The sequence below is a fragment of the Euprymna scolopes genome, chromosome 42, assembly GCF_053919585.1.
Source record: "Euprymna scolopes isolate OS-2025 chromosome 42, ASM5391958v1, whole genome shotgun sequence".
In the NCBI taxonomy this organism is placed as follows: Eukaryota; Metazoa; Mollusca; class Cephalopoda; order Sepiida; family Sepiolidae; genus Euprymna; species Euprymna scolopes.
In genome coordinates, this window is record NC_136523.1 from 43,231,349 (window position 1) to 43,257,435 (window position 26,087).

The following is a 26,087-nucleotide window of genomic DNA, read 5'->3' on the forward strand; positions in this document are numbered from 1 at the left end:
TCAATTCAGAACAATCTGCACTTGATTCGCACGATCATAGAGGGGTTAGAAGACGACACTAAAGCCGCGCTGATCAATTTAGATCAGTCCAAGGCATTCGACAGGGTGGACCATGGGTTCCTGAGGGCTATTGTGGAAACCACCGGCTTTGGTCCGGACTTCCGCAAGTGGATCTCTGCCCTGTATCGTGATCCCGCGGTAGTGGTGCAGGTAAACGGTAAGTTGTCGGAGCCCTTTGGGGTCTCCCGGTCGGTGCTGCAGGGTTGCCCGCTGTCGCCTCTGCTGTATGTCCTGGCGTTGGAACCCTTCCTTCGCAAATTAAGGGACGAGGCGGTGAGACCAGTCCTGCGCGGCATAGCTCTGCCTGGTGGCAAATTTGCCAGGGTGTCCGCGTATGCTGATGACGTCACCATATTCGCTGCGCGGCGTAGCGATATTAAAGCGGTGATAGAGGCGATCGCTGAGTATGAAGTTGTTACAGGGGCCGTGATCAATCGCAGCAAGTCCGTTGGCCTACGGTTGGGCGCCTGGACCGGGGTAAACTCGCTTCCAGGTGCGTTCGGTTGGACTGATGGCCCAGTAAAGATTCTCGGTGTGTGGTTCGGGCCGGACCTCCAGTTGGACAAGAATTGGTCGGAAGTAGAGACTAAGGTCGAGCCGTCGGTTGGGACTTGGATTCAGAGGAAATTGTCCTTAAAGGGTCGCGCAGAGGCATGTGCTACGTACGTGTTTCCTTTGATCCTTTACCGTTTATCTGTTCTCCCCCTGCCTGCGGAACGCTGTAAGGCTTTAGAGTGCCTCCTTTTCAAACTTCTATGGAAGGGAGGAAAGCCGTTTGTCCGCAGACAGGTCTGTACGCAGAAGCTTAGCGAGGGAGGCTTCGGGATGCCTGATTTGCAAAGCCATAAACATGCAGAAAGATTGGCGTTCCTGAGTCGGACACTGATGGAGGAAACGCACTGGGTACCAGTCGTGGAACAGGCTTTTCCACAGCTCATATCCGCCCCTGCCGCTGAAGGTCGCAGAAGACCGGCGGGGGAACGGTGTTTCCTGACCGAATGCCGAGTCGCCCTTAGGGCATTGCCGGGGTCAAGGGACCTTGCACGGCCTAGGTGGAGGCTATATGAGGAATTAGTGGTGGGGACTGCAAAAGACCTGCTGGTGGAGTGGCTACATCTGTCGAGGAGGGAAGTTCTCTCGCTTTAGAATTGGGCGCCTGCCAGTAGCTACATCAATAATTCTGAATTTTCAATAACGTGGAGGCTAGTCCGGGACGCGCTGCCACTCTTTGGCAGACTAGCCAGGGATTGTAGGGATAGTGAATATTATTATCCCCCGTGCCCACGCTGCAATGATGAAGAGGAGGATGAAATGAGAGAACACGCGTTCTTTCTTTGCAGCGGGGTGCGGAGTCTCTGGGAGTATGTCGGAGGGGTAACGGCTTGCATCGACCCCGAGCGGTCGGTGCCACTTGATTTAGCGTACGTAGTCGACAATGTGGACCCGCCGTTTGACAGGGAGAAACGGTTGGTGTTTCTAGTGATCCTAGCGGTAGCTCGGTTAGTGACGTGGTATACACGTCTGGGCATTGTCTATGAGGGGCGATCTTTTTCCGATCAGGATCTGGTTGTTTATTTTCAGCATCAACTTAAAATAAAAATCAGATGTGATTGGAAGAGATTGTCCCGCATAGACTTTGATAGGAGATGGGTGCACAACACTAGTTTGTGCATCCGACGAGGAGCTAGGTTCGAGTTCGCGTTTCCACCCTAGTGGTATTGTTCCTAAGGTGCGGAGGTTTGGTTTTCTCGGAACCCAGCCCCTTATGTTAAAGTAATATAAGGTTAAGCTTATACGATGTGTAGGAGTAGGCTAGGTAGGTGTGTAACTACCAAGAGTGGATAGCTTATGCTTTATTAGGGCCTAGACTAGGGTAGTATGCATGTTATCCTGTTCCCGTAGTCTTTTATTTTTTCGTTAGATTGGCACTAAGAGAGCTTCCAAAGATGCCCAGTCCACTTGTTTTATTTTGTCCCCGGCCTATTTTTGCTCATTATGCACTTTATCTTGGAAGACGCCATCCATCCCTGTTTACCCCGACCCCAAGTTATTTTCACGCAAACCCTTAGGTCCTCCACTCCCCTCTAGGGAACGACCTGCTTGCTTTCACCTCTTCCCCCCGGGGGAGAGGAGCGGAAGACAGTGGGCGTTTCACACGACAGACCAGCTGTTAGGTAGGGAGGGTCCCTTACTAACCTGCCCCCATAGGCATTTTGCTTATTTGCTTTCTTTTTCTTTCTTTTTGGGTGTTTTCTAGTTTGCCCCCCTCCCCATCATCTCACCCCCATTTTTATTAAAAAAAAAAAAAAAAAAAAAAATTACTTTATTTTGTATATAAATAAGTTTTATTTTGTTCTTGTATATATATGTTTTTAAATTTTTTCAGCGTGAATGTCGCCCGCCATCCGTGTAAGCTGGGGAGCTGTTATTTTAAGTAGGTCCTGGTAAGAATGTTAGGCGGTTATGCAATTAGTGCGTGATAGAAACTCTAGTGTAGGTTTTACTTAATAAAGTACTTGCTATCAAACGCAAGTCTAGCCTAGGACTAGCAAAGACCCCTATTTTTCCCCACTTCCCCCTACTGGCCCTGGTGCCTAAGTTGTGTGCCAGTTGGCACAGTTTAATATTCAAATTTAAAATCGTTAAATACAATTTAGGCGTGCAGTGCAATTGATTGTTTTCGGCGCGTTAAAAAAATGAAAAATGACACCCACGCAAATTCCGGCGTGACCTTTATATACCAAATGTGCGTACGTAGTTGAAAGCACCCCATGTGATGTCTTTCGTCCAATGGAATTCCTCCTAGGACACATTTTAAAACTGATTTTCTGGAGCTCGTTTGGAGCCGATCAAATCGAATATAAACATGCACAAACACAAAATCTATCTCTTTAGTCTCTCAGCCTTTCGAGCATTCTTTCGTCTCTTTAAACTCTTCCGACTCATTCAACGCTTTCTCATATGGACTTACCACGCGTGCAAACATCAATTATTTCATTTCCACTGCTCCGCACATTAATACTCTCTTTTAACAGACAAACATTAATATTGTCAATGTTACAAATCTGAACATTCAAAGAACACAAAAAAGAGACTCTCCATCTTTCAGATGAACTCAAAAAAAAGGAACTCTGAAATATTGAGAACTATGTTTTAACTTGTTATTGTTTGTTATTTCTATTCCAGAAATAAACCTCCGTTTGTGTTGCACATAAGATTTCTTATTTTTATTTTTATTATTTGTGGAGGAAATCAGTTCCCAAAAAAAGGCCAGGCGACCCCCACAAGTTGGTGACCCGACGCAGAAATCATATTCACAACGGAATCTTATAAACTATTAAACAACCATGACTCAGCGGAAAAAGCGACAATTTTTTTTCGACCACAATTTCAAGATCCGCGTCATCGGAAAAAGTCAGTTGACAGTTTAAAGGCTTTGAAATCACTTTCGAGCGAAGAAAACAAACATGGAACCTTCCTGTGTTGAAAAACCTCTGGCAACGTTAACGGTAAATATACCAGCATTTAATCCTACCAACATAAAGACCTGGTTTATCCAAATCCAGGCCCTTTTCGATGCAAAGCGGATAACGTCTCAACGAACCAAATACTGTTACTTGGTGGAAAAACTCCCGGCAGACGTCGTCGAAGAGGTGGCGGATTTATTGGAGAATGTGCCTGAAGACAACCCATATGACGAACTTAAGAAGGCCATCTTACGATGGACCGGCTTTTCAAACGAAACAAGGTTACACAATCTTTTCACCCAAGTAGAATTGGGAGATCGCACTCCGTCACAACTTTTGCGATACATGCGTACATTGCTAGGGGACAACAAAATGTCCGAAAATATAATGAGAAGTCTGTGGCTGGATAAACTTCCAGACACAACAGTACAAATCCTAGCACCCACAACGGAAGAGATAAATATTGAAAAACTCGCCGATATGGCAGATCGAATCCATGAAAATCTGAGGCACCGCAAAGTAAACTCAGCACAAGCACAGCAGAAACAGACGTGCGACGACGATATATCGGGACTAAAAATGACGGTCGAAAATCTCACTCGACAAGTGCAGGAATTAATACAAATAAACCATCGTTACTCATTTAATAAATGATCGGTCTACTGAAAACGAAGTCTTAGTAGAGGTCGAAGCAACACACGGGAACGAGCGAACGAAATCTGTTTTTACCACAAAAAAATTTGGCACACAAGCTCGGCGTTGCACTTATCCTTGTTCTTTTAAAAACAAGAATCAGGGAAACGAATATTCCGGCCAGTAGAGACGACGACTGTCGCTGGATTTTCCACTAAAGGTCGTCTATTTTTTATTCGTGATAATAATCATGGATATAATTTCTTAATAGACACTGGAGCTGAAATCAGCGTGATACCACCTCTACGTAAACAAAAAGCTATTCCACAGCCTTACCACCTCCAAGCAGCTAATGGCGCACAAATACCGACATACGGTGAAAAATATTTAGACGTCAATCTCGGCCTGCGCCGCACATTTCCGTGGATTTTTACCATAGCCAACGTGACGACACCAATAATAGGAGCAGATTTCCTAGCACGGTTTAATCTATCGGTAGACATGACTAGTCGCACACTGACTGATAACCAAACAAAAATCGTAATTAAAGGTATCACCACAAGATACCAGTCTACTGGGATTAGTTCTGCCTTACCTGAAGAGACGTACATTCGTTGGCTGTTTCAAAAATACCCACAACTTACTCAGCCATTCAAAGTCACGGATAATATTAAACATAATGCAAAGCATTATATTAAAACGAATAGACAACCAGTCTACGCCCCGCCCCACAGACGTCTGAAGCCGGATAAGTACAAGATCGCAAAAGACGAATTTCAACGTATGTTGCAACAAGGAATTATCTGACCTTCCAAAAGTGCGTGGTCATCTCCTCTACACATGGTACAGAAAGCAGACGCGACAACATGGCGTCCATGCGTCGATTTCAGGAGATTAAATGCACAAACTGTACCGGATAGATACCCTATCCCACACATTCACGATTTTGCAATCGGACTGCAAAATGCCACAGTATTTTCCAAACTGGATTTAGTAAAAGCGTATTACCAAATACCGGTGGCGGATGAAGATATCCACAAAACAGCACTGACCACACCATTTGGACTTTACGAATTCGTCAGAATGCCATTCGGACTTAGGAACGCTTGTCAAACCTTCCAAAGGTTAATAGACGAGGTTTTTAGGGACCTTCCATTCATATTCGCTTACGTGGACGATGTCCTAATTGCTAGTAGAAACCTCGACGAACATAAACAACACTTGGAACAAGTTTTTCAAAAACTGTCCCATTACGGTTTAAAAATAAACTTGGACAAATGTATTTTCAGTCAGCAAGAAGTAAACTTCCTTGGACATTCAATTGATAAGGATGGTATATCACCATTACCCGAAAAAGTAAGCGCCATTACGGATTTTCCACAACCTACGTCTGTTAGACAAGTTCGTCGCTTCATAGGTATAATTAATTACTACAGACGATTTTTACCCAACTGTTCCACAATCCTTGCACCGTTAACGTCATTATTGAAGAACAAAACGAAAAACCAACAATTAAAACTGGACGGATCAGCTTTAAAAGCTTTCCATCAAGCTAAAACTGCCTTAGTCAATTTCACAAAATTGAATTATATTAAGGACAGCGAAGAATCGAAGCTTACACTTACAACAGACGCGTCAGACATAGCTGTAGGAGCAGTTATACATCAACTGACAAGGGATACAATGACCCCTATATCGTTTTTCTCAGCCAAACTGAGCAAAACACAGACAAAGTACAGTACCTTTTCAAGGGAACTATTAGCAATTTATTTGTCAATTAAACATTTTAGACATCTGTTAGAAGGAAGAAACTTCTGTATTTACACTGACCATAAACCGTTAACATATGCACTGCATACGCATGTAGATAAATATGGTCCAAGAGAAATCAGACACCTTGATTATATTGCCCAATATTCCACAGACATCAGATACGTAAAGGGGCAAGAAAACATTGTGGCAGACGCATTATCACGAGCTGCAATAACTTCACTAAATTCCAGTTCGTTAACTATGGAATTAATTGCACAAGAACAAAAGACGGACAAGACACTCACTGACGTACAACAGAAAACGTCTTTGCAACTGAAGGAAATGTCCGTACCTTTTAGTGTAACAACACTTTATTGTGATACAGCAAAAGAACAACCGCGTCCATACATACCGCCAAGCATCAGACGACAGGTTTTTCTACATTTTCACAATATGTCACATCCAGGCAAATGAGCCACCGTAAAAATAATAACAGACCGCTTTGTTTGGCCGAATATGAATGCAGATATTCGAAATTGGACCAAGACGTGTGTATCCTGTCAGAAAAATAAAATACACAGGCACACGAAGTCACCGCTGGGCACTTTCAGTGCGCCTGATGCCAGGTTCACCAATATATATGTTGACTTGGTGGGGCCATTACCGCCCTCAAAAGGACGCACCCACATTCTCACCATAGTCGACAGGTTCAGCAGATGGCCAACAGCCATACCCGTGAAAGACACCTCGGCAGTGACAGTAGCTGGAACAATACTAAAAGACTGGATAGCATTTTTTGGAGTACCGTCAATACTCACAACGGACAGAGGTTCGCAATTTCAATCGAAACTCTTTGCAGAGTTCAACCAATTGTTGGGAACAACCCACATAAAGACTATTGCTTATCACCCTTGCTCAAACGGCCTCGTCGAACGCTTTCACAGACAGCTAAAAACTTCTTTGGCCACGAGTCTTAACAACGCGGACTGGTCAGATAATTTACCATTAATCCTATTAATGATCCGAAACACAATAAAAGAAGACTTACAAAGCACACCAGCGGAGCTAGTTTTTGGATCTGTAGTCACACTACCTGGACAGTATTTTAATGCATACACAGATATTTCACCCACGGCTACATTTGTGACGGAATTAAAGAACAAAATGTCTTCTCTCAAATTTACCCCCACCAGGAGGGCTGACAAACAAACATATATACCGAACGACCTTCACACATGCAAATTTGTGTTTATCAGGAATGATACGGTCAAAAAGCCATTTTGTCCAAATTACACTGGACCATACCAAGTTTATGACAGAAGTGAAAAATATTTTACTGTCCAACGGAAAGACAGGAAAGACATCGCGATCAACCGAATTAAACCAGCATACATTGAGAAATACCCTCAGACAATTTCCCCACCAGAACAAATTCACTTAGAACATGGGAGACCAGCAGAAAATGACGAGGACACCAAACCCACGACAAAAACAGGTAGGAAAGTCCACTGGCCGAAACATTTCAAGGAATACATTACATATTAAAAAAAAAAAAAGATTTTTTTCCAATCTGGGGGGAGTATTTGTGCCAGTTGGCACAGTTTAATATTCAAATTTAAAATCGTTAAATACAATTTAGGCGTGCAGTGCAATTGATTGTTTTCGGCGCGTTAAAAAAATGAAAAATGACACCCACGCAAATTCCGGCGTGACCTTTATATACCAAAGGTGCGTACGTAGTTGAAAGCACCCCATGTGATGTCTTTCGTCCAATGGAATTCCTCCTAGGACACATTTTAAAACTGATTTTCTGGAGCTCGTTTGGAGCCGATCAAATCGAATATAAACATGCACAAACACAAAATCTATCTCTTTAGTCTCTCAGCCTTTCGAGCATTCTTTCGTCTCTTTAAACTCTTCCGACTCATTCAACGCTTTCTCATATGGACTTACCACACGTGCAAACATCAATTATTTCATTTCCACTGCTCCGCGCATTAATACTCTCTTTTAACAGACGAACATTAATATTGTCAATGTTACAAATTTGAACATTCAAAGAACACAAAAAAGAGACTCTCCATCTTTCATATGAACTCAAAAAAAAGGAACTCTGAAATATTGAGAACTATGTTTTAACTTGTTATTGTTTGTTATTTCTATTCCAGAAATAAACCTCCGTTTGTGTTGCACATAAGATTTCTTATTTTTATTTTTATTATTTGTGGAGGAAGTCAGTTCCCAAAAAAAAGGCCAGGCGACCCCCACAGTTGTTGCGGGCCCCAAATAAGGCCTTGGCCGTAGATAATGCCATTGTCGGGGCTGTAACGACTAAATACAATTCGCCGTTAACTACGCCACGGACCGCATTTCATTCTTAGCCGCCATCTTGGTTACTGATATGAACTACGCCGCCATCTTTGTTCAACACAATGTCTCAAAACTTAACACAAACAAATAAAAATCTGATGACCCCCCCACCCCAGGTTCTCAATTTTTACCCCCTTAGCAGCCCATTTTTTCCAGATGAAAACCGATTAAAAAGTTTTCCACATGTCTGAATACCTGATATACCAAATTTCAAATCTGGAGATCAAACATTCGTTGAGGATATAGGCTGTAAAATGTGTTCTCACACACACACACACACACACACACATTCTCATTTTTATAGATATACTAGCAGGCAGCCTGGTGTTGCCCGGTCATAAAATACACATAAATATATTTATATATTAATATGATAGCGTGTGTTCTTTTGTGTGTCACGCTTACATCCAGGTCGTTTAATTGTTATGTTCTTCTATTTCTTGTCATAAATAATTTTACCAAGAATTCTTCATAAATTTTAGTTTCATTTTTGACTATAGCTGATGGCACTTAAATCATCTATTTTTTTTATAAATAATTTTATCAAGAATTCTTCATAAGTTTTGGTTTCGGTTTCGATTATGGCTGAATAAACTCAAGAAAAACTTATAATATATATATATATATATATATATATATATATATATATATATATATATTATAAGTTTTTATTTCGGTTTCGATACAGGCTAATGCATCCAAGTCATATGGTTATATTTTTTTTATTTTTGAAATCGCAACTTTATAGCATATAACAATCGATAGAACATTAACTCTATAATAATATATACGAAATCTGCAAGAATTAAAATATCATATTTAAGCGTACTTTACGACCAGGCTTTACCGGGCGTTCATGTTAGCTTAGATAAATACTTTTGCAGTTTTAACAAAAAAAGCTGCAACAATATCAGAGCGTCTCCATTTACAGTGAACATCTACAGAATGCAAACATCAATACATTACATTTGAATGAGTCCCTGTGGAATTTCCACAGGTCCTGCTAGTTTTAATTAATATAAAAACTGAAACATATGCATGTGAGTATTATGGGTTTTTTTCTAAACAGTTCACTTCTTGTAAGTAAAAAAAAAAAAATATATATATATATACTCTAGCTGAGATCGAAATCATAGTGAGCCAAGTACGATAACCATTAGACCAGCTTGACACGTTTTATAAAGAGTGTTTACAAATCTACTTATTCTTAACATAACGAAGCTGTGATATTTCACGGCTGTGCATCATGCCCATTCATGAAACAATTGACAATCAGATAAAAATCCAACGACTCTCAAGTACCAATTTTAACCTTAGCAGTCCTTTTTTCTGGAAAACGTTTTAATATATATATATATATATATATATATATATATATATATATATATATATATATATATATATATATATATATATATATGTGTGTGTGTATGTGTGTGTGTGTGTGTGTGGATACTTTTTTGTGATGTGACCAAGAACGGAGGTCCGCTTGAAATATAAAAAAATAACAATAAAAATATTAAATACAAAAAGTAACATCGTTTTTCATGCTTCAAAAACCCCTCATAACCTTTTTATATATATATATATATATATATATATATATATATATATATATATATATATATATATATATATATATATATAATATATTATATATATATATATATTATATATATATATTATATATATATTATATATATTATATATATCATTTTAATATTTTTAGGAGATTATACAGTTTTCTGTTTACATTGGGGATGGGCGCGTGTCCCAATACTACCCTCGCCTCCCCCAATGTAAACAAAAAAAAGGTACTCTGCCTGCAGTTTAATTAACCGTTTTTCCGTAAGTAACGCGCCGACATTTACCGATTAGAACACCATAATATTTTTAGATTTTACTGTTTGGCGTTAATGCTTGGTGATTATGTTTTTGCAAACCGCCCGTGAAAACTTTATTTTTTGATAAATTAAAAAAAAAACACATATTTTTTTTTAACTTTCTTATTTGAAAGATTCCTACGCGATGTGATAAGGCACCCCACTACGCCCATTCGCACGTGAACGTATTATGTAAGAAAAACACTACCGAAGGCGGTGAAATGACACGAAATAATCCCAAGGTCTAGGGGTTCATACCATGCAAACAGTAAATTTGCGGCGGGTTTGATTATAAGATTCGTTTTCAGCGACCTCGAATACCTCTAAAAATCTAAATTAGAGTGGTCGGGGTTCTGTTGTGGCGTAAGGTAACATTTACCCAAAATGCTCTTTTTACGGTTCTGATTTTTTTTTTTTTTTTTTAGATGAGGATTGATTATCCGAAATAAATAATAAGAACGCCATTTATCAATTAATTTAAAACTTTTGAAATATGCTGGAAACCGGAAGTATGGAACCGGAAGTATGAAACCCCGGAAGTGGAACTCTTTAAGAAAATAAGGTGTGTTAAAAAATTGTTCGAGCTTTTGTTTTGAGGAAACTTAAAGAAGGTAAATATGTAATTTATTTTTTTTTTTAATTTATTCATTGTGACTAAACTTCATTAATACTTTTTTTTTTCTTCAAATCTTAATATAAAAGATATTATTGGATGAATATTTTGAGGCTATTGTGTCATTTAATTCTTTTTCTTACGAAATAACTCGCCCTAGTGTTTTAAATTAAAGCAAATAACATACATCTCTCAACTCTAAATAATACGCGTAGTTTTTTGTTCCCCCCCCCCCCCCGACAAAATGAGAGTGAACCTGTAAATTCACCCTTGTCCGTTCGTCCGTTCACACTTTTCTCAGTAACTACGCCTTGGAATTATTTGAAATTTTGCACAAACATAAAAAAGTAACAGAACGGATTTTCCGGTTCCCCCCCCCCCCCCCGGGATGCATTTCTGGTTAAAATGGCTAAAATTAACACTTTTGAACTTAATTATTTTCTCTATGCCTCGTTCATTGTGCACTCACGGGGGACCATGCATGCTTGCTTCACTTGTTTTTTTACATTTTTTTGCTCGAAAAAAATAAAACCTTCATCGATTTTAATTTTTATTTAATGATTACCCCCTCCCCTCCCTAATAAAAATTCAGGATAGATTCGAAAAAGTTGTCAAAAAAACGGTACTCATGCAATGCACTTATTGATCCGTGCTGAAATAATAACGTTATTATTTAAAAAGCCATTCTTAACACGGGGAGGAGAAGGTGCTTTGTACATATTCTATACTTTAACCTTACAATTGAATAAAAAAACATATCATAAAACTTTAATTAAACTTGGAAATATGATTTTAAAAAATAGCGCGGATCAGTAAGTGCATTAGCACCAAACTATTTCTTATGTTAAATATTAGTCATGACCCACTCAAACAAGACACGATGAGGGGAGGTTCTGTCATGATTTTAGCATGACCTATGACCTCACTCAGATTGTTCACAAACCCACCCGTGTGTGGCAGTGCCCGATACTACCGGTCAGTATGCAAGCCTTCTGGACCTTTTTCTCACAACTTCCCCTGAGCTATGTTCATGTTCCGTTCTATCTCCTCTGGGATCTTCCGACCACTCAGTTGTATCAGTTAAGATGAAAATGAAATGTAATAAGTAGTGGTGGGACGATTAATCGGAATCGTTAATCGTAAGAATCGTGTATTTTGGGAGGTATCGGAATCGCATCGTTAAAAAATACCTTAATTTTCCGATTCCTTCATTACGATTCTTTTATCCTGATGTTGAAAAAAAGAAAAAAATGTCCTGATATTTCTAACGGCAAGAGAGAAATGTAGCATGTTATAAAAAGAAACCAAAGAAATTCATTATTAACAGGGCAATGCTTAGTGTCCTTCCCTTACAAGGTTCATTCATTCAGATCTATTGTGATCAAAACTACAGAAGAGTTAACTTGAAAAGAAGTATGCAGGGGATTGCAGGGCTCTACATTGCGAGTAAAAAAAAAACAAAAAAAAACGCTTATCTTTTTGGCGACTGTTTTTTTACTGACAAATCTTCTAATAGTGAATGAAAATGCCTTTTCAACTTATATTTTCTTAAAACGAGCAAAGTCAAATTATTTAAACAGTAAAAGGTTTAATAGAACAATATACTTTTTTTTCTTTTTTTAAAAGAAGGCTTTTGAAAGAAATATCTCTAAAATGAAATTGATCACGTTGTATTATTTCGCAAAATTTGGACAGTAGTCGGCTAGCAGTGTCAGAAATTTCGTGAAAATAGTGAATAATTCCACCCCACCTTTCCAAGCTTATAACTCCTCGAAAAATGTAATTCAAGCCCTAATTTTTTTTTCAATTAAAGGAGCAAGGACCAAGGTTTTATTAAAAAAAAAAAAAAACAATGTGTTTTTTTTTTTAAAAAAAAAAGGTTTTAAACTTCGGACTTTACAGGTAAATTTCTAAAAAAGCGATTTTTTTTTTTTTTTTTAAATTTGAATATATTATTTATTGACCTTTTCTCTTCAATTTGTGATATATAAAACTCCCCGACATAATGAATTATTTACTTTTTAATAGACATTTCAAAATGAGAGGCGTGAATTATTCGACCCCCTGTCTTTCCAAGCTTATAACTCCTCGAAAAATGTAATTCAAGCCCTAATTATTTTTTCAATTAAAGGAGCAAGGACCAAGGTTTCATTTTTAAAAAAACAAAAAACAAAAAAAAGAAAAAAAAAAACAATGTGTTCTTATAAAATAAGGTTTTAAACTTCGGACTTTACAGGTAAATTTCTAAAAAAGCGATTTTTTTTTTTGTTTTAAATTTGAATATGTTATTCATTGACCTTTTCTCTTCAATTTGTGATATATAAAACTCCCCGACATAAATTAATTATTTACTTTTTAATAGACATTTCAAAATGGGTGACACTTGGGTGGGGGCGTGAATTTAAAAAAAAACGTTTGTCTAAAATATTATATTCGGTTTATTGGAAAGAACATAAAATTTCACATTGACCCTGAAAATATCGTAAAAATAGAATCAATAGAAAAATTTTGATAGATTTTTAAAGTTTAAAAATTGAAAAATATTGAGTTCGGAAAATTCATTACTGTTTAAAAAAAAAAAAAAAAAAAATCTATTACTTTTAAAACAACTGTAATAGTTTATTTTGGAAGTATAATCCATAAAGAAAATAAATAACCCACTTTTAACAGAGAAATTACGAGATTTTTATATTGTATTCGCAGTTTCGTGTTAGGGGTGTCAAAAATTCTGATACTGCTAGTAGTCGGCTTCTTTTGAAGTTTAAAAAAAACCGACCCCATACCTATCTCTTCCAAACCTAAAGTTATTAAATAACCCCTTCGTTAATTTAAGGGTAATTAATTCAATTCAGTCAAGTTGTTTTTTTTAAATTTCATTGAAATAAAATCCATTTTTTAATTTTTTTTCTCCAGAAAGATAAAACCCTGAATTTGATTATATTAAAAGCAGAATAATATAATCTTTTTTCTAGAATTTTAAATTGAAAATTAAAAAAAAAGTGTTTGACGCAGTTTTTTGCCGAGCGAAAAAGAAATTAATATATATTTTTTAAAAGGTGTTGTAATCAATTAATTTTTATGTCTAAATAATATTTACGATTAATTAAATAATTTCATTTTAAAAAGTATTTATAAATAGAATTTTACTTAAGACTTATAGTTTAGCAATATTGAACCGCATCAACCATGTGTGAATTGAACACAGTCAACCAAAAAAAAAAAAAAAAAAAAAAAAAATTCAAAAGAAATGCATATTTGCATTTCATTGTGTAAACTTTTATACATTGGTTTCAAAAATTAAATTCTATAAGTTTTTTTTTTTTTTTTGTTAACTACTGGTTGGTACAATTTACCGCTCCATCCCTTTATATTTTTTTCTTTTTGTCTTTTTTAGCGGATTATTTTCAATTAATTATCCAAATAAGTGACTAACTTTAAAACAAAATTTAATAGTAATTTATTTGTTTACAGATAAACTGAATTTTCTAATATGGCCTCAAAGTCCAAAAAAAAGTCTTGCATGGAAACTTTTTGAAGTTTTGCAAAGTCTGTCAAATTAAAATATCATGAGGAACAAAACCATCTAACATGACCACAACCAACATGTTAAAACATTTAACTATGAAGCATCCAAATGAATTGGAGGAGCAAAATAAAAAAGAAAAGGAACAAAAAAATTACCAACTAGTCACTCAGAGCAGTTTTATTAGTGAGGGTCGAAATCGCAGTGTCTTTTTTTTTTTTTTTTTGCCTAACTCACCAATTTTTTTAACCTTCCTTAACTTCAAAAAGTAAATACAATATATACAACTAAAAAAATAATTTTTAAAAATGCTGATTCTATTCATGAAAAATTCTTTTAACTAGAAATTAAAACTTAGGTAAAGATAGCTGACTGACAGCAACAGGAGCACTGGTTAACTACTGAACCACATGGAAAGGTGTGGGGGAGGAAAAAAGGAAATTAAAGGATGATAATAAATTATGATAACCGTCTTTGAAAGGCACTAAACTCCTAAAATTTACTTCTTTAAAATTTTAGGCGGCATTCCCCGGCAATATTTTAAAGCACTCTCTCTCCAAAAAAAAAAAAAAAAAAGATTTAATTTTTAAGATTGGGAAAGATATATTTATTATAACCGAATTCCTGTATGAAGACTGGATCTACTTTATTGGACGTTAATTTGTGAGATAAGTAATTTTTCAATGTTTAATGTTTTTAAAGTTTCAATTATCAAGTAAATTTTTTAATTGCGTTTTTTTTTTTTTTTGTTCAATTTATTTATAAAAAAAAACAGGGTTTAAAATGTATTTTTCAAGGTAACAAGCTTCGAAATAAGTCTAATAAAAAAAAATCACTTAATTTTTAATTTCGACAACCCTGAGAATTTAATTATTAAAAAAATATTGAAATGTGACATTTTTTTTATTTAACATTTCTATTAGTTCAATTAATATTCTTTCGATAATTCATTTCACTCAACAAACTTCACCATTTTTTGTTTTGTTTTATCTTTTTCTGTAATTTTGGTAACTATTTTTGCTCAATTTTATCTAGTATTTCATTTGTTTTTTATAGTGGTATAATTTTTATATGTGTTCCTTTGATATACCCTATTTCAAAATTAGTTTGGCTCAACTTATTCTTCACGTTAGAAACAACGTGTAAAAGTAATGAAAATGTAAGAAAAAACAATAGGTGTTAACTACTCTTTGTGAATTATGGAGGTCTGAAGAATTGCCGTCACAAATACAACTATCAATAGCCAAACAAAAAATCGTTTTTGAAATTCCTTTACTTGTAACTTTTCGCTATACCTACCTTTTGGTATAAAACACAAAAACTTTTGATTAATGGTATTTCTCAAATATGGTCGTTAACTTTGGAAGGGTTATTTTGTATCTACGGCGCCATGTCACATTGTTTTTTTCATTACGCACGTTCATTTATAAATTATTAAATTAAATATTTATCTTTTTTTATATTTAATTAGTATATATTTTCTTTCTCTTCCGCTATATATTTTTTATTTAATTCATTTTGCTAATTTTTCCGTTTAGTTTACTATATAATAATTTTATTTAAACCAAAACACGACGGTGTAGACATAAAATATCTCTTCCAAAGTTAGGGAACATATTTGGGAACTATCGACCATAAGTATAAAACTACCTGGTATATTTCAAAACAATAATTCCCTAGGAATCGGAATCGTACTTGGTATCGGAATCGTTAATCAATATTTTCCTGGAATCGGAATCGTATAAAAATTAGGAATCGTCCCAACACTAGTAATAAGTCTTCAGACATACCTCTCCACCATACTCTATGGCTGACTGGGATAGCTTCCGTACATTTATATCTGATCTACCTCTGCATTCCATGTTTTTGTAGATTTCAGTATGCTGAAAAATAATCTGAAAACCGTTTCTACAAATAAGTTTTTGAGATATTACAACAATGGCCCTGACTTATAAGAAATTACATTGCTTAAACATGTGGTGCTTGTTAAGATATAGTTGACAAATCGATTTTTTAAATATGTCGTTTTAAGCAATTAACTTTTTTCATTCAACTTGACATTTCATTCCACTTTGACATAGGGGGCTACTATCGGGGACATAATTTGCAGGGACATTATGTAGGGAGATGAGCAGCAAGATGTTTGTTCACATTACACTTGAACTTCTGCATGTCAGTACAGTTGGGAAAGCAGAATCCCGGAAAGGACTTCCAAAGTCTAGCAGTTCCTGGGAAGAAATTATTGGAGTAGAAGGCTTTCTTACACCTAGGGATCTCTACTGTGAAGAGGTGGGATTTAGCTGCTTGCCAGGGGTATTTACGTCGAGGAGGTACAAGTGCTTGTAGTTCGTGAGAGCATTCACCATTAAAATACTTGTAGAACAGGCAAAGGGATGCAACATCTCGTCGATGAGACAGGCTGAAGCCTAGATAACAGTTCAGGACCTATCAGGTTGGTGACTCTCTTTTGAACCCTGTCCAGGAGTGAGAGACAAGTGGCAGATGCACTGGCCCAGATGTGACAACAATACTCCATACATGGGCGAATGGTAACCTTATAGAGGTACAGGATATTTTCAGGCGTAAGTAGTTTTCTAGCACGGTAGAGAGAGCCCACCTTCTTTGCAGCAGCCTTGGCAATGCTCTCAATGTATCTATTCCAGTTCATGTTCCCTGTTAGGCCGAATATAGTCGAAAATAGTAATATATCCAAAAATTACGAAAATTCCGGAAAACTACTTATTTGCAGAAAATTTAAATGCGATATTCATTTTAAGCGTACTCGAAAACCTATAAAAGTAGTAATTTAAAAGAAAAATGTTAAAGTGGAAACCGAGTAAAAATTAAAAAAGTAAAATGTTTTGGGGGTGCTTATTTAGAATTAGACTTGATTAAAAAACAAAAACATCCTTATGTACGTACTTGTCACGGGACACAAATGTCATATTCCAAAAATTCCGTAAATTGATTAAGTAGTATTTTTGTTGCTTCTGCATTTATGAACCTGCAATTTCCACGAAATTACGTGGTTTTGCCCGGCGGATAACAGGAATAACCAGAAACGACCGAGCGAGCCTAATTACAAAAAGCTCAAATTGTTACACCCCCACTTCCTCATGTTAAGAATGGCGACGACCACTGAAATTCATAAAGTAATAAAATGGAAAAACAATGTCTTAACTACTTGCTGACTGTTTCTGGTTCTTCCTGTCATCCACCGGGCACACTCGAGTAACTGTGGAAATCGTGGATTTATAAATGCAGAAGTACCTTTTTTAAGAAGATCAAATTTTAGGACTTTTATCAATTAAGAAAAGTGTTTTGTCAAAAATTCTCCGACACTACAGTTAGAAGGTAGATCTTGGGTCTGGTGTAAAGTTTGCGAAATATTGCCAAGTCGCGACCCTAACTCTGTCATCCATCCATCCAGCATGGCTACAGCCGGGATGGAACTCACTACACGAGTTTGTGGCGTAATTCAAATCTTGTCAGTAGCTGAATACTTGATGCTTCGCTAGGGCTATCAAGGGTATTTTTTATTGTGACGCCATCACTAGATGGGGGTGCCTTCCACGACTTAAGAGAATCCCATCTATCCTCGAGAAAAGGATAGACCACACCAGTTTCTCAACCTGGTATTTTACCTTGTGGTACGTACAGCGCCTCGCCTTCCCAAATGGTCACTCATCTGGTACTGGCCAGGCTCAATGTTGCTTAACTTTGGTGATCTGGCGAGAATCGGTGTGTCAATTTTGATATATAGGGTATTTAGACATGTGGAAAACGTTTTAATCGTTTTCATCCGGAAAAAAAGGGGCTGCTAAGAGGTCAAAAATGAAAAATTGTTACGTAGGAATCATCAGATTTTTATGTTTGCTGTTTCACGAATGTGCATGCCTGATTCTTTCTCATGACAGATTCCTTATGTTAACTATAAGTATAAGTAGGTTTGAAAACATGATTTAAAATCGTGTCAAGCTGGCCTAATGCTTATCGTACTTGACTCACTGTCTAGGTTTTGGCTGCGATCTGAGCTATAGAATTTTTATTTACATGAAGTGAACTGTTTAGAAAAAACAATACTTACATGCACGTGTCTCAGTTTCTTTCTGTTTTGTTTTGTTTTTTTAAATTTTTTTTTAAGGAATTTAACATTACATTTAATTTAACATTACATTTAATACCGGTAACACCAGGCAGATTATCTAGTCATTTTATTGGTTGATATAGAATCGTTTTCATCCATTTATTTCTTTATATTTGCATCTCACAACATAAACTTTTACAATTTTTTTACTCAAAACAAGTTGGGAGGAAGTAAATAAATTACTTTCACGGTCAAATGCTGATCTAGCAGATTGGTAAAAAAATTTTTTTTACAAAGGAGTCACCACTTATCAAAGCCTAGAGCCAAGAATACAGGTTAATGAGTGTACAGAAGTCAATGGGACAATATCATAGTAATCGTTTTTAGTCGAAATTTGGTAAATTGGATTACTTCAGGGAATTGCTCATCAAGAACTTGTTTACGTTGGACTTTAAGACGACCATATTGTAGTCAGCTGAAATGCAGGGAAACAGAGTTCACAGGCGTGCAGTTCTTAAAAAGAAACTTTGTTCGTGGAATCTATGTTTAGGTTTAAGCACAGATAAAGAGTGAAGGAAATTATTGATAGTGGTTTTAGCTAGATGAGTGTTTTTCGTGAAAATTTATCAAGAGGGGATCATAGATTGGAGCTCAGATGAGCACTTGCCATGAAAATAACGATAAAGCAGAGAACGGCTCGTAACGTCTCTTCTGTGAGGAAAGAGGTTGCAGTCTATTTTGGACTACGAAGTCTATTTTGGACTCTGTCAAGGCAGGATAAGGTGCTGCTAGCAGCTCCAGCCCAGATGTGGTAACGGTATTCCATCCTTGGATGTCCCTGGCTCTTATACAAATAGAGGATTGCATCAGCAGTGAAATATCTACTGGAGTGGTAGAATGATCCAATCATTTTTCGAATGAGTTTGGTAACGGATTTGATGTACATGTTCAATTTCAGATCAATAATAAATATCAGACCTAGAAGCTTGTCAAAACATGGAGCCTCCCCAAAACAAGAGCCGTTCATTTCAATTGATGCAAAACAGGGGTCAAAGCTTTGATGATGTAAAGATAGAAGTTTGGTTTTAGATGCATTAAAATTAACCAACCACCTCTTTCCCCATTGCACCACGTGCTCAAACTCAGAAGAGAGAATCAAAGAACTTGGTTGTTTACAGTCTTTGATGTGCTGCCATAGATGGTAGTGTCATTAGCATAAATGTCTTCGAATGATCTTAGCATGTGATTTGAGAGATCATTGTAGATCAGGAAGAGAGTTGGGCCGAGAATGGACTCGTGAGGGACTCCAGCATTAATACTGTGAGCTTCTGATTTCTGCTCATCAACCACTACTCTTATAAACCTATCGGGAGAAATGATTTAATAATTGAGAAGACATTCCCAGCTATCCCGTAGTTGGAGATCTTGTGGAGTAGACCTTTATGCCATGCCCTATCAAAGGCCTTTGATATGTCGAGTAATTACCCTAGAAAGAAAGCTTCCGCCGAGAGATTTGCTAATCGTATGAGATATAACCATTAGCACACCTATTTCTATCTATCAGAACGGAAACCATATTGCGTGTCACTTAGGTTATTTTTGCTGGGGTGATTGACTACTTCTCTATTTAACATGGTTTCCGGCAACTTACTCATGATACACAGGAGACTTGTTGGTATGTACTGAGAGGGAGATGACTGATTAACTGACTTTTTAAATAATGCACGCTAAATGTAGCACACATGCTGTAGGTTGTGTACCCTTGTTCTAATAGTGATCTTTGTTTTATTTCTTGTTTCCAGATCAGAAAAAAAAAACACAATGTTGACCGGTTCTTCAACAGATGAGCTCAACTCTGATGAACAAGTGCTAGCAGAACTGGAAGAGGCGTTCAAAGATCGGTACTCCGAAGCCGATGAAGAGTACCAAGCAGTGATATCACAGTCCCTTCCTCCTCCACCAGTTGTTATACCATGGACTGGACGTTCCAAGAAAAAGCATGACTGGTCTAGGTAGGTATGAACCCAATAACGTTAGCAAATTTTTGGTGCTTGTCAGGTAGTCGACAGATCGATTTTTTTTTTTTTTTTTTTTTTTTTTTTTTAGCCAAAATAACAGTACTTATTCGTCAACAATTGTAGAACAACTGCGATTGTGTTTTTAGTAAAAAAAAAAAAAAAAAAAAAATGTCTATCACTCGGCTAAGACAAAACATTAAAGTGTTGAAAACGGAGCTAAGTATGTCCCCTGTATTCACAATCTTCAAGATGTTCACATCTAGGTAAAATGCAATTTCCTCTGTAAAAATTACTTTCAATTATAAATAATTTTCTAGTCAATAAATTTTCGTAATTTTGGGGATATATATTACTATTTTTGACATGACAAGTAAATACTGCTGTTTTTTTTTTTTTGTTTGTTTTTTTTTTTGTTTGTTTTTTTTTTTTGCTTAAAACAACATATTTTTAAAAATTGATCTGCTGATTCTATCTTAAGCATCAAATTTTTTTTTTTTAAATCCATAAAATGCGGATTTTAACTTGAATGATTTTTACCAAATTACTAGTGCTCTCTTTCCTTATCTTTTTTTATTTACCTGGATTTTCTTAAATCGCTTTTTAGTCTGTTGTATCGTCAAGTGAAACAGATTTATTCTGTTAGGTACAATAATAGAATTTGTGTCTGGTAGCAATAACTAGTGAGTTGACAAGTGTTCATATGTCAACTTGCATCTTTAACTGCGAACAGTTACACTCTTGTCAAATATGTGAACCATCGTTGTGTGTAAGCTACACCACAATATCCAAGTGGCAGTACGCTTTTTGGTTATAGTCAGCTAACATAATTCCTAACTTCCGGCATAGCTGCTACCGGAAGTAGTGACAAGGCAAATCAGTTCCTTCACTTTTATTGTTCTTCAGTATTTCTATTGTGAAGCGATTTATTGAAATAAAATAGAAGAAAAGGGGCATCATTGAAAAAATATATAATAAAAATTATACAGATATAAAAATAACACAATTAGTCTTTTCTTTTTTTTGGGGGGGGGGCACTTTTAATAACAAAATTTAGAAAAATTAAAGTTTTTATATTTGCAATTTTATAAGAAATATATGTTTATGAAATTATAAAACTATGTTCATTTAAATTTTAAAAATGTTTTTTTTTTTTTATTTGAATTTATATAATAAAAATGTTTATGAACGTATAAGATTAAGATTATTGAAATCAAAATAACAAAATTTCAAACATCATAAAAAAAATATATACAATATGTAATATTCCAAAAATGGTTGTCTTCAAGTCCAACATAAACAAGTTCTTGATGAATCGTTCCATTTAAGTTCAAAAATTTACCAAATTTCCATTACTAACGATTACTATATTGTCCAACTGGCTACTGTACACTCTTAACCCTTATCCTCGAGTGGTCTCTAGGCCTTGATAAGTGGTTATGCATATTTAAAAAAAAAAGTCTTAAGTGCTTTCAAAAATTCTTTAAAAATAAAAAATACTTTTCAATGAATATTAATAAAAAAAAAAAAGATAGATCTAAAAAAAAATGTAATAAAAAAAAATATTAAAAAATGTAATAAAAAAAAATATTAAAAAATGTAATAAAAAAAATATTAAAAAATGTAATAAAAAAAATATTAAAAAATGTAATAAAAAAAATATTAAAAAATGTAATTAAAAAAAATATTAAAAAATGTAATAAAAAAAAATATTAAAAAATGTAATAAAAAAAAATATTAAAAAATGTAATAAAAAAAAATATTAAAAAATGTAATAAAAAAAATATTAAAAAATGTAATAAAAAAAAATATTAAAAAATGTAATAAAAAAAATATTAAAAAATGTAATAAAAAAAATATTAAAAAATGTAATAAAAAAAAATATTAAAAAATGTAATAAAAAAAAATATTAAAAAATGTAATAAAAAAAAATATTAAAAAATGTAATAAAAAAAAATATTAAAAAATGTAATAAAAAAAAAATATGGGCACATGCAAGGATATAGGCGAGAAAAAAAGCAAAGGAACTGATTTGCCTTGTTACCGCCTCTAGTAGCAGACACATCGAAAATTAAAAAGTATATTAGCTTTGTTTACAGTGAAAAAGAGTAAAAGAAAAAATTCTTTGCTGTGGTTGTAGCTAGATGAGTGTCTGTTGAATAATCGAAATAATACTCGTAATATTGTTCAATATTCATGTTTGTTTTTATTTTTAATCCTAGGGACCGTTCAAACTGGAACAGACGAGGTTACCGAGACAACTACCGCAACTCTTACCGTGGTGTTGGTGGTGGCAGCAGAGATGATTACGGATATCAGAAGTACGGAAGAAATTACAACCGTGATAATTTTTATGGAAATTACAGCAATCGTCATCAAGATAGCGGTCCTTATCAAGACGGTCGTTACCAAAATCTGGGCCGTTACTCAGACTTTGGTCGTTACCGAGATGATTACCAGGGTGGTCGAAACTCTGGCTACTATCCAGGGCAGTATGACAGAGCAGAGAGAAGACAAAATGACATGCATCATCCATACAGAAGAACTTAAGTTTCAGTTAGGGGTACGCCACACGGTTTCCAGCAAGTCTAGTTCTGAACTCTTACTGAACTAACTGGTTTGCTGGACCAACTGCAGTTACTTCCATTGAAGGACACCGTGTGTGTGTGTGTGTGTGTGTGTGTATATATATATATAACAAAAATCTATATTCCAAATTTCAAGATGTTGTCCATCTTACCATTTATTTCTTTCAGCAACTACTCTTCCGATATATATTATTTTAATTGGAATTCATTATTGAGATGAGTATTATTTATATTAATTTATTTATTGCGGACTATTATCCTCATCTTTATTAGTTGTTGTTTCATGACGTTTTGCCCAACTATTCCTCTGGCCTTCCTCAGGTGGTAACTGCAACGGATAGGAACCTTGAGAGTCTCCTTACTGCAATCACTGCCATCCTTAGTTGTTGCAGTTAGGAAATTCGAGGTTCCTATCCGTCACGGTTACCACTTGACAAAGAGGAATGGTTGGCCAAAACGTTGTGAAACAACTAATAAAGATGAAAATAATAAATAAATTAATATACTCTTCCAATCTTTTCAAATTTATGTAATTATGCTCAAATTCTTTTTATTTTCTTTTAAAGTGATCACATTCTTATTCTTCTGGTAAATCAGAGCGTAAAAAATTGACATAATAATTATATTAATGATTCTGTGCTACGAAACAGGTGCTGTCCAGAACTGAGCATTTTAACATAAAAATGGATGACATCTTGGAATTTAGAATACGGGCTTTTTGTCATTTATTATATATATATATATATATATATATATATATATATATATATATATATATATATATATATATATATGAGTGTGAAAAAATTTCTTGTTCCCTCCTGTCTTTTCCATATACGATTGTATATATAATGTACCAATATATCATACACTCAATAAAGTCATTCACACACAAAAAAAATTTTTTTGCTCATCTTTATGTATCTTATCCAATGTGGTTCTCTGCCTCTGACGTAATCGTTACATGTCAACACTCGGGTCCCACACGTACGCAGTCACAAGGACACAAAAACAAGGAAAGAAATCTACTCATCTTTCTTTTTCGGTAAAACTTTGTTTAACGGTTGTTGTAAAAATGGAACGGAAATCTAAATTTCGTTCCGTTTTAATCTTTTTATTTATTTATTTTTTTTATTGTGCCCCCCTCCCCAAATGAAAGTAATTGAAAGAATAACATTTATAAAAAAAAATGAAAGATTTTTTTTTTTTATAAAAGTATATTCTTTTTATATATCATATAAAAAGAGATTATATATATATGCACGTGTATCTATATCTATAAAAGTGAAAGTGTCTGTGTGTGTACATTTCCCTACGCAATAACTCTGTCAATTTTAAGTCTACAGACTCGAAATTTGATATACAGGGTACTGAGATTTGGGGAAAGTATAGCCTAGCTTCTGATACACATACACTTTTTTCTTGGCTTGCATTTTGAATTTTTTTTTTTTTTTTTTTTTTTTTTTTTTTTTGCTTTTCATATTTTAATTTTTTTAACAGAGCACGATTTTTGAAATCGTATAAAAAAAAAATGTATCTTAAGGTGTAAATGTAGATACTATGTATCACTATATCAAAAAAGTCTTAATGCATTTGTATCTATAGGCATTACTTTGTATAGAATGTATTGCCAATGAAATTTCTCTGCTAAAGATTTGTTCCAGACATATATTGTGGTCGCTACATTTTTAAAAAAAATTTTTATTCGATTTTCACCCCAAACAAGGCACAGTGCAACTTTAAAGTAGGGGACTACTATCAGGGACATAAGTTGCAGGGGTATTATGAAGGGAGATGAGTTAGGCAGCAAGATGTCTGTTCACATTACACTTGAACTTCTGCATGTCAGTACAGTTGGGAAAGCAGAATCCCGGAAGGGAGTTCCAAAGTCTAACAGTTCTGGGGAAGAAACTATTGTAGTAAAATGCTTTCTTATACCTAGGGATCTCTACTGTGAAGAGGTGGGATTTAGCTGCTTGACGGGTTTGTCAGGGGTATTCATGTTGAGGTGGTACAAGTGCTTGCAGTTCGTGAGCGCATTCACCAATAAAGTACTTGTAGAACAGGCAGAGGGATGCAATATTTCGTCATTGGAACAGAGGCTGAAGCTTAAATGACAGTTCAGGACCTATCAGGTTGGTGACTCTCTTTTGACACCTGTCAAAGAGTAAGAAACAAGCAGCAGATGCACCAGCCCAAATATGACAACAATACTCCATACATGGGCGAATGGTGGCCTTATAGAGGTATGGGATACTTTCAGGCATAAGTAGATTTCTAGCACGGTAGAGAGAGCCCACCTTCTTTGCAGCAGCCTTAGCAATGCTCTCAATGTATCTATTCCAGTTCATGTTCCCTGTAAATGTTAGGCCAAGGAGTTTAAAGGAAGTACTTTCAGTTAATGTGTTCTTGGCCATTGCTATTGGTGGTAGTGAAGGTTTCTTGTAATTACTGAAGGAAACAAGCTTAGTCTTAGCAGCATTTTAAATAAAACTATCTTTTAATATATGTAAATGATGTGTTTGAGTTGATTGCCATTTGTTGGTGTTTTTGAGTGTTGTATTTTATTTTATTTTATTCTACTTTTAAAGGAGTCTATGATATTTGAATGAATATTCAGATGCCATTCATGTCACCACAAAGACTTATATCAATACCAATTTTCCTACTGAGCCAGTGATCCTACCCTCATATTTTTTCATGTGAATTACTAGAGCTACTTGACACTCTTCGACAGAAGAGGCTCAAAATCTTAACATATGGTTTTAATACCCTTATCTTATTTTAAATAAAGTTATGAATAAAATAATTAAATAATAAAATAAGTATATCTTATTGCATGGTACCCAATTAAAGACCAAACCTCTGATTATAATAAGTTTAAAAATAATTTCAAACTAATAAAAACTCTGAGATTTGTGGGGGGTAGTTAGAAACGTCTTTAAGAAAATTGAAAATGTTAAAGAAACAGACAACATAAGATGCAAATATTTTATAAAAAAAAAACTAGTCTGGGTGCCTGGTGTTCCCGAGTGTTTGGAGGTGTGTGTTGGGCAAAAAAAAAAAAAAAAAAAGTTGTAGTAGGTAGGCAGGCCG

At 35.2% G+C, this 26,087-nt stretch overlaps 2 protein-coding genes across 2 annotated transcripts in view; one reads left to right on the forward strand and one right to left on the reverse strand.

The window, feature by feature from the left end:
• The window catches only part of LOC145267051 (cyclin-H-like), a 50,552-nt gene extending 39,892 nt beyond the window's left edge, over window positions 1–10,660 (reverse strand). The window contains exon 1 of the mRNA XM_080122997.1: window positions 10,424–10,660. Coding sequence (XP_079979123.1) covers window positions 10,424–10,426 — 3 coding nt within the window. The 5' untranslated portion in view covers window positions 10,427–10,660. The remainder of the gene's footprint in view (window positions 1–10,423) is intronic.
• LOC145267052 (uncharacterized) lies at window positions 10,642–23,098 on the forward strand. The gene is made up of 3 exons (XM_080122998.1): window positions 10,642–10,776; window positions 20,191–20,400; window positions 22,626–23,098. Exons 2-3 carry the CDS (start codon window positions 20,210–20,212, stop codon window positions 22,951–22,953), a joined length of 519 nt encoding a protein of 172 aa, XP_079979124.1. The 5' UTR covers window positions 10,642–10,776; window positions 20,191–20,209; the 3' UTR covers window positions 22,954–23,098.
• Window positions 23,099–26,087: the final 2,989 nt, after the last annotated feature.